Below are 10,000 nucleotides of genomic sequence, written 5' to 3'. Positions count from 1 at the left end.
TCACAACATTATGCAGAATAGATTCACAATGAGTGTTGCTTCAAAATTGTCTAGCTGATATCACAGAATTATTGACTTGGAATTGCAATGCGTTGATACAGTGATCCTATTATGTTTTTTTATTGTTGTTGTTGTAGTAGTAGTGGTAGGCTATATTTTGTCTTTCCCTCTGGTGAAAGCACTGGTGCGCGCTGCTTGCAGTTGTATTTCTGACATTTAAACATTAATGCACTGGTAATGGCAATCAGAGAGAGAAAACTAGTTGTTGGTTATTTTGTATGTTTTTCACTATTCATCCTGTTACAAATAACTTGTTGACGTTTACAACAGGGTGCGGTAGTCTACCTCTTGTGTTCTACCGTTTTGAAAACCTATGGCTACCAGAACTTTTTTGCTTCTCGATGTGCGGTGCCATGCAGGCACACGCTGACCATTGATTTAAAAAACGTCCCCGATTCCAACACGCACTCGTGTTCTCTCCTACAAGCTGACACGACGCAAGCAGACACGACACAGTCACAGACATACGTCTATCGTTTAACAAAAGTAGCACACTTTCCCAAGCTTGTCGCGCAACTTTCCACTCGAATCAAGACAAATCACCCACCTATCAGTCCTGAGTGCGCAGTGCGCAAATAACTGAGCTCTAACGTAGCGTAGTCCGAGAAGATGGGCACAGACGTTGAGCCACTCAAAAACAAGCACACACACAACTGTTGCTGCACACTATTCCAGTTTGCAAAATAGCATCACACAGTAGCCTACAACGAGCCTTGAAAGTGAAACAAACACTGAAACGGCATTTATTGACCACCCATCAGAACACAGCTTCCCAGAACAAGACGTGGCATAAAATATTGGCTCTGCCAGGGATAGCCTCCGTGACCCCTGTAAGATGCAACCCATTTTTAACTTATTTCTTAAATATATATCGGCAACAACAAAGTTAATATGCTATGACGATGGTGGCGTGTATAACTAAATCCGTACACCAAACACACCTTTTCTCCCCTTCTCATGACTAAGAGTGCTCTCGATTTGAGTTCAGTTGGAAAGCAAAAAACATTAATTAATTGACATGAATTATAAGGACGGAAATCCGTCCAAGCGAAAATCCAGCTGACGGAAATCCGTCATAGCGACGGAAAACTTTGATCCCTGGTGTGTGTTCCCTACTTGTCTCGTAGTCGTCCGATCTCCCGTTTGAAGTCATCGTCCTCCATCTCCGAGTCGTTGTCACTGCTCAGGTACGAGTTGTTCAGGCTCCGCCCCTCGGGGCTCGGCACCCCCATCGTCGTGGGGACGGGCGGTCCGTTGCCTAGCGACGAGGGCAGGTGGTTACCGGGGACGATGGGCACAGCAGCGGTGGTGGTGGTTGTTGTTGTTGTTACGGGGGCAACAGCGGGCTCTTCGGGACTACGGGTGACTGAGAACCGTCCCAGGCGCGTGTTGTTGCCGTTGGCATCAGTTCCAGTTGCCATGGCAGCCATGGAAGCAGGAGCAGAGGTGGAGGAGGTGACCAGGAAGCGGCCGATGGTGGTGGTGGGGGGCACAGGAGAGGAGGTGGCGGAGGAGGAGGCTGGGGGGAGGTGGTGCTGTGGAGGAGGTGCCATGTCCACCTCGTCACTAAGCTGAGGACGACGCAGGCCAGAGGAGCGGTGCAGCGTGTTCTCCGGGCTGGACAGAGAGGAGGAGGAGGAGGAGGAAGAGGAGGTGGAGGAGCAGGAGGTGGTGGAGGAGTCGGAGGAGCCGCGTCTGGCCTGGGACGCGCCACCAACCTCGGTTGCCACGGTGACCTGAGAGGGGGGGAGGACGGACATTCTGCATTGAAGGGGCAAGCCAATCAAACTCAACTCGAGAGTTCAGACGCAAAACCTTCTCAGTGCGTTTTACATGAAATTACAAAAAAAGGCGGTATCACTACAAATTTTGTAAGCTTGAATATCTGGATGTGGCTTCTGTGTGCGTGCGCGAGCGTGCGTGAGAGCTTGTGTGTGTGTGTACCTGGAATCTGCCACAGGTGAAGGCTGCCGGTGCAGGAGCCACTTCTCCATCCAGGCTGGTCACTAAGGAGACAGAACATCTCTTAGAACATCAGCAGACCCCTTCTAGAACATCTCTAGAACATCAGCAGACCCCTTCTAGAACATCTCTAGAACATCAGCAGACCCCTTCTAGAACATCTCTTAGAACATCAGCAGAACCCTTCTAGAACATCTCTAGAACATCAGCAGACCCCTTCTAGAACATCTCTTAGAACATCAGCAGACCCCTTCTAGAACAACTCTTAGAACATCAGCAGATCCCTTCTAGAACATCTCTCATAGAACATCAGCAGATCCCTTCTAGAACATCTCTCATAGAACATCAGCATTCTAGAACACTAAGCTTGCAAAAATATGATATAAATAAAATATAATATAAATAAAATATCAGCAATAATCAAGGCTCTAAATTAACAACAGCCAACTGGCCAAATGCTGGTGAAAATTCAGTTGGGCAAGTAGAAAAGAAAACTTACTAGCCACTTTGACTCATTAGTGAGTGTATGTGTGGCTAGTAAGATTAACAACTACAAGTCATTTTGGCAGGTGGTGAAAAAAGTTAATTTAGAGCCCTGGCAATAATTAACTGCACCCTGGGTGTGGTCACTCACCTGGCTGTCCACCAGAGGGGGCTCCAGACGCGGCCTGCAGACACAGACAGACAGAGAGACAGACAGACAGACAGAGAGAGAGACAGAGAGAGAGAGAGACAGAGAGAGAGAGAGAGAGAGAGAGAGAGAGAGAGACAGGCAGGCAGAAAGACACAAACACACAATCATTAGATATGGAGCACGGTCCACACACAAAACCGTTTCCTAAAAATGTGCCCAGATCATTAGGTACCCGTTGGCAGACACAGAAATAGTCCAGAAGAACATTAGGGAGGGACACACACACACAACACACACGCACGCACGCACGCACGCACGCACGCACGCACGCACGCACGCACGCACGCACGCACGCACGCACGCACGCACGCACGCACGCACGCACGCACGCACGCACGCACGCACGCACGCACGCACACACACACACACACACACACACACACACACACACACACACACACACACACACACACACACACACACACACACACACACACACGCACACGCACACGCACACACTAGAAGCACAAGAACATTCGGGATGGTAACAAACACACAGGCCCATTAGGTGCCCTGTGCTGACACATTAATCAGTTTCTAAAATGACCCCCAATTATCATGGATAAGACGCACACACACACACAGACAAGAACTGTTAGCACTGAACAAAATGAGCTGAAGGCAGGGGTGAGTGAGCTTAAGGCGAGGGTGGGCAATTAATTTGGCTCAAGGGCCACATTAGGTATTACAATATTGACCAAAGAGCCAACAGTCGCAGGCAACTTGTGTCAGAAATAACAAACAATGTACGTCAATATAACGTCATCTCATTAGTGATGAATGCAGCCTTGGTTAAGACTGTTGGATGAGTGAGAGAGAGCATCATACTGGATTTAAACGTTGTCCTTCTCGTAAAAGATCTGTGGGCCAGATGAAATAGCTCAGCGGGTCGTTCGTGTGTGTGTGTGTATGTGTGAGAGAGAGAGAGAGAGAGGGAGACAGTGTGTGTGTGAGACCTGAGGGATGACTGGAACGGTCTCTGGGCTCAACGCTCTCCTCAACTGGGCATCAAGATCCTCAAGAGGCTGCTGGGACTACACACACACACACACACACACACACACACACACACACGCACGCACGCACGCACAAGCACGCGCATGTGTGCGCACACACACACACACGCGCGCACACACGAACGCGCGCACACACGCGCATGCGCACACACACACACACACAGGCGCATGTGCGCGCACACACACACACACGCACACAAACGCACGTACACAAACGCGCACACACACACACACACGCACGCCACACATATACACACACACAAACACTAATTACAAACCTTTTCACTTACTGATAGTTTTCCCATCTTTCATACAAGACAGACAAACATGCACACACACACAAAAATGAAAGAGCAAGCACACCAACTACGCAATTGAACTTGGGGGCGATTTCTCACAACAAGTCATTACAGCTGAAGTGAAAAAGCTTCATTAGCTGATTAACATAGTCATAATTTGTCCAATCAGGATTCACTGCCACATCTCATCTGCGTTGTGATTGGTTGTTGGGAATTGACACATCTCATCAGAGTAGCTGTGATTGGTGGATTGAAATTGACACCTCATCAGAGTAGCTGTGATTGGTTGTTGCTAAGTCAGCTATAACTCACTCCAATGGCCTTTCAAACACACACACACACACACACACACACACACACACACACACACACACACACACACACACACACACACACACACACACACACACACACACACACACACACACACTTCTGGGATGGCCGGAGAGAGAGGAATAGAGAGATGACCAGAGGAGAGAGACAGTGAAGCTCCTGTTGCCATGCACACATGCACACAGAGAGAGAGAGAGAGAGAGAGAGAGAGAGAGAGAGAGAGAGAGAGAGAGAGAGAAGAGGGAGAGAGAGAGAGAGAGAGAAGAGGGAGAGAGAGAGAGAGAGAGGCAGAGAGAGAGAGAGGCAGAGAGAGAGAGAGAGAGAGGCAGAGAGAGAGAGAGAGAGAGAGAGAGAGAGAGAGAGAGAGAGATAATGAGATGGAGAAAGGAAGAGAAAGAAAAAGAGATAGAATGAGATAGAGAGAGAGGGAGAGAGAGAGAGAGAACAAGATGGAGAGAGAGAGAGAGAGAGAGGGAGAGAGGAAGAGAGAGAGATGGAGAGAGAGAACGAGAGAGAACAAGATGGAGACGGAGAAAGAGGGAGCGCACATTTGAATATGAATATGGAGAGATGATGACCAGGCATGCAAACGGACAAGTCCAGACAGACAGGTAGAGCCAGACAGGTAGGCTCACGGAGAGCAAGACAAGTGTGTAGTAGAGTGTGCTGGACAGGTGTGCATTTCTGGAAAGCATAGTTGTTAGCCGTTAGCAACTTTGGTAGTTGTCAATTGGAAATTGCATTGCAACCAACAAAGTAGCTAACATAGTTAGCAACTACGCTTTCCAGAAAGGCACCCCAGGTGTGTTGTAGGTGTGCTCGACAGGTGTGTCGTAGAGTAGGTGTGCTAGACAGGTGTGTTGTAGTAGGTGTGCTAGACAGGTGTGTTGTAGTAGGTGTGCTAGACAGGTGTGTTGTAGTAGGTGTGCTAGACAGGTGTGTCGTAGAGTAGGTGTGCTGTGCTTGTCTGTGGGAGCTAGACAGGTGTGTGGTAGAGTAGGTGTGTGCTTGCTGTGCTTGTCTGTGGGCACCTGCACTAGGGCGGGTCCTGGGAAGGGCGGCAGGTACTCAGTGGGCGGAGTCCCAGCCTGGTCAGGCAGACCCTGGAGCACCGCACCGCACCGTATATAGCAGGAGCAGGAGGAGGAGGAAGAGGAGGAAGAGGAGGTGTAGAAGGAGGAGGAAGAGGAGGAGTGCAGGGACGAATAGATAAAAAGAGTGGAGGAAGAGAGGATAATAGAAGGAGGAGGAGAGTGGAAGAGGAGGAGAGGATGAGGAGGAGGAGAGTGGAGGCGGAGGAGTGTGAAGGAGGAGAAGGAGGAGGAGGAGAGAGGAGGAGGAGAGGAGGAGGAGGTGGATGATGAGGAGGAGAGGATGTGGAGAGGAGGAAGAGGAGGAGGGGGAGAGTAGTGGAGGAGGAGGAGAGGAGGAGGAGAGAAGAGGAGGAGGAATGAAAAGAAGGAGAGGAGGGTGGAGGAGTGGAGGATGAACAGAGGAAGAAGGGGATGACGAGGAGAGGAGGGGAAAGTGGCGAGAATAGAAGGGGAGGATAAGATGAGAGGAGGGATGGACAGATGAAAAAAAAAAAGGGTGAGGAGGAAACGGGGTGAGAAGGAGGAGATGATGGGGAAAGGAAAAGATGGAGAAAAGAAAAGTAGAATAGCACGGGAGGAGGAGGAGAGTAAGAGAAGAATAGAGGAGAAAAGCAGAAGATGAAAGAAGACAATAAGAGGGGAATAGAAGAGGGGGAGGAGGTATAGAGGGGGAAGAGGAGGAGAATAGGACAGGAGGAGGAGAATAGGACAGAAGGAGGAGTAAAGGAGGAGGAGATGGAGAGAGGAGGAAATGAGAGAAGGTGGAGAAAGTGGGGAGAGGAAAAAGTGTAGGGGAGGAAGAGAGGAGCGACGGACGGAAAAGTGGAGAGGAGAAGAGAGAAGGGGAAGATAAAAAGAGGAAAGGATAGGAAGGGAGGAGGGCAGGAGAAACAAAAGAGAGTGGAGGAGAAAAGCAAGAGATGGGGAGTGGACAAGAGGAGAAAATGGGGAGAAGGAAACGAGACGAAGAGGCGCAGCGGAGGAGGAAAGGAGGAGAAGGAGGAGAGGGGGAGGAGGGAAGAATGAAAAGATGGAAAGATGAGGGTAAAGGGGGGAAGGGGAGGGGGTTGTAAAAAGCAGCTTCATCAGAAGAAATCCAGATTCATGCAAAAAAAACAACATGCTGTGAAGTGAAGCAACGCTGTCCTCCACACCGGCTCACCAGCCGCGATAATCCCCTGACAACAGACTCCCACCATCCAGATCTCAAGGGTTAGTTAGTTACAGTTAGCATTACGGATTAGCAATTACGGGTTACGGATTATTATCATTACAGATTATTACAGATGTGCTCTATGGTAGAAGGTAATGGTGATGTCACATGGTGAGTAATATATACAGTATATTATTATGGTGGTTTAAGGATTAAAGGTCGGAGGTTAGAGGTTAACTGGCGGGGCGGGGGCAGAACACATGCAGCAGGTTATTATTACAGACACAGTCCTGTGGAGTTAGACAGACTGCATGATGACCGGTCTCACACACGCACATAAAGGTTGGAGCAGGCGTCACCCAACAGTTTTTCTCTTCTTTTAAGGGTGATGACCAAAATATTGTAAAACTGAAAAATGAGAATAGGTCGCACCATGCATAGATTTCTTTATTACAATATGTGTAATAAAGAAACCTATGCATGGTGCGACCTTTTCTCATTTTTCAGGTCTGACACAAGCACACACATCAAACTTATACACGTACGTAACGCACGCAAGTACACTTGGATACACACACGTCATAATACGTCACATTCCAATTTTTAACCTTCACGCACACACTAACACTCAAACACACCTCAGAAGCATTCTCAGAAACTCGGAGACATTTGCCATTTATGCACAGTTGCTCAAACACTCAAACACACACAAACAAGCACAAGTCTGTCTCGCACATGGCGGCACGGTGCGCATACACGCATACACACACACAAGCACACGCATGCACGCACGCATACACACAACCTGTATCATGCAGTACTTCAGCATTCTAGAATCAAACTCAGTGGTGACTGGGCTGATCCTCCACACAATACAGCACGCACGCACGCACGCGCACGCGGACTCACCGGTACTCTGGAGAGGGGTGTTTTGGCGGGCGTGCCGCCCTGCGCGTACCCTCCGGAGGCAGGCGTGGTGGAGGAGGGCCCGGGGGTGCCGAGGGGGGTCCCCGGCTGCGCTGCCCCAGACAGGGGGAGGCTAGATGGAGGCACAGGGGCCCCTCCACTCCCGCTACCTCCACCACCACCACCAGCGATGATGGACCTGCAGAGACATTGATAATAGTATAAAATAAGTTTAGTATAAAATACTAAATAGCATTCTGAAACTGCGCATGTTTCACAAAAACCTCAATATCTCTGTTTCTTGAGGAATTCGGTTGACACTCGCCTCAGTTTAACTTAAGTTTGCTTAAGTTGGCAGAGACGCATGGGTTTCACCCACTAAGAGGGTAAAGTCTCCACTTTTAAACAAGCCATAACATGTGTCAGAGTCCCAATTTAATAATATGCTGTGACTACAAAAACATCAAAAAAGGGTTTAGATCGCTGGTATTCTACAACATCATTCCGTAAACACCGCCGGTATTCAATGAGTTAATACTGTAATAAAATCTGTCTGCCGATATGAATTTACCCATCAACAACTACTAATAAATTAATGTTGTCAGTACAGACCCAGTGAGGGATACTTTTTTGGCTATACTAATGCATGACTTCCTTCATATAATTCCAATATGGAGGGGTAGGTCACCGCTGCAAATGTTCTGTGCTGTACGTACCACTCCCTACTCGTCATGAACTACTAATAAACTAACTAATAAATGAATGTAATTACTACTTTGAGTCATCTTTATAGTTATGATACTGTGCTCTATTGTATTGTATTGTATAATTAGTTATTACATACCCGGTGGGGTAGTTGCAATACCTACTTTGGCCACCATCCTACACTGTGTACCTTCAATATTAACAGCAACATTCCAACAGTAAAATCTGTCTGCCGACATTAATTGACTTGTCATTAGTTACTAATTAGCTAACTAATTAATTCATAATTAGTTACTACAGACCCGGTGGGGGAGGAGGTTCCGGTTGCCCCGCTGGGAGCATCGGAGGGTAGGCCGTCTGTGGAGGCGTTCTGGGGGCCGGAGCTGAGGTCGAACAGCGAGCGCAGCTTCTTGTCCAGCGCGTGGATGTCCTCGATGCCCGGGCTGCCCGACGCCCCCTTGGCCTGTGCGTCCGCCGCCGCCACTTCACAGTCGGGGCAGTGTGCGTGTGGCGCCCCCTGTTGTGGTGGCTGACCTACGAAACGACACAGTGAAATATCAACTTTATTGTCAGTTGTCTTTCGTTGTTTGTATTTTAGAAAATAAAATCTGTCTGGTACATACAAACATGCACAAAAAAGACAGTACATGTAAAGTGACAAGACTATTACACACGTGTGGAGCATAGCGCACCATCAGACAAAAATAAAACATGGAGCCTGGGGCCATAGAAGCCCAAAGCCCGAGCGTGCATTCCAATATGCGACCTTGCATCCTCCACTTGTGTTTGTGGCCTCGTACCGTCATGATGACATCACAGTAGCATTATATTTCAATATCTCACAAAAGTTCAATTGTAAAGTCATTTTCTCATTTGCAAACTGAATGGTGAATGAAGAATAGTTCCCCAAAAATTGTTGCGGCTAGGCTTGTTTTCTCCATGGAGGCGGGGCATCAGCAAAACGTGAGGCCACAGGCACAAGTGGAGGACACAAGGTTGCATATTGGAATACACTCCCCAGAGTCTCAGATATAGGCAAAACAGAAGACACAGGCCTTGAGCTTGTGCCAGGCACTGTGAATGTGCGTCTGTGTTCAGCCTTTGTCTGTGTTGATGCTTTATGCTCCACATGCATGTCACATGTGCAATAGTCTTGTGATGTTATGTGTATGTCCTGTCTGAAACGAGTCTTGCTCAGGGATCCAAAATGAATTTCAGTGAAAACAGACAATAAAGTCCTATCGTATTGTATCATATCATGAGACAGAGGAATTGACAGACCTTGAGCTTGTGCCAGGCACTGGGCGGTGTGTATGTGCGTCTGCGTCTGGCCCGGGCTGGTGCTGGGCTGCCCCGCTGCCACGGGGGTGGTAGAACCAGACTGCATGGACGGAGGCACCTGAGCAAAAAGTAATACGCATTTAGACCAAGGGTGAGGAACCTTATGCATTGCAGTCTATTGCAGTTACAGCATTAAAACATCTCTAAAACATCACATTTGGACCATAAGGATTTGTCACAAGATAAAGGAGGTGTATTGAAGACCATTTTCAGTCTAAACTCAATTTTGACAAAATATGTAGCTACTGCACTTTGTATGGCAGTATTGTTAAATTGATTAGCTTTCTTGCCAGATACCTGGGCCTGGGTGGATGTGGACGGAGTAGTGGCACTACCAGCATCACCAGAGCTGGTCTGGGGGGCCTGCGTGGCAGCCGGGGTGGCAGTGGTGGGCACCCCACCAGCAGTAGCAGCAGAGGCATTAGAGGCAGTAGGTG

The 10,000-nt window shown here is 48.4% G+C and overlaps 1 protein-coding gene across 1 annotated transcript in view; it reads right to left on the bottom strand.

Annotated features, from left to right (window-relative positions):
- The window catches only part of LOC134443101 (serine/threonine-protein kinase WNK1-like), a 168,646-nt gene that overhangs the window by 16,928 nt on the left and 141,718 nt on the right, over positions 1-10,000 (bottom strand). The window contains exons 25-33 of the mRNA XM_063193035.1: positions 9,861-10,000; positions 9,504-9,621; positions 8,525-8,756; positions 7,521-7,716; positions 5,396-5,467; positions 3,673-3,750; positions 2,657-2,690; positions 2,005-2,066; positions 1,177-1,796 (exon numbers count right to left, since the gene is read on the bottom strand). The exon at positions 9,861-10,000 is cut by the window's right edge and continues 630 nt beyond it. Of these exons, the coding sequence (XP_063049105.1) occupies positions 1,177-1,796; positions 2,005-2,066; positions 2,657-2,690; positions 3,673-3,750; positions 5,396-5,467; positions 7,521-7,716; positions 8,525-8,756; positions 9,504-9,621; positions 9,861-10,000 (1,552 nt within the window). The remainder of the gene's footprint in view (positions 1-1,176; positions 1,797-2,004; positions 2,067-2,656; positions 2,691-3,672; positions 3,751-5,395; positions 5,468-7,520; positions 7,717-8,524; positions 8,757-9,503; positions 9,622-9,860) is intronic.

This window comes from Engraulis encrasicolus, unplaced genomic scaffold (genome assembly GCF_034702125.1).
Source record: "Engraulis encrasicolus isolate BLACKSEA-1 unplaced genomic scaffold, IST_EnEncr_1.0 scaffold_28_np1212, whole genome shotgun sequence".
NCBI classification, from domain to species: Eukaryota; Metazoa; Chordata; class Actinopteri; order Clupeiformes; family Engraulidae; genus Engraulis; species Engraulis encrasicolus.
This window is presented reverse-complemented; position numbering and strand designations above follow the sequence as displayed.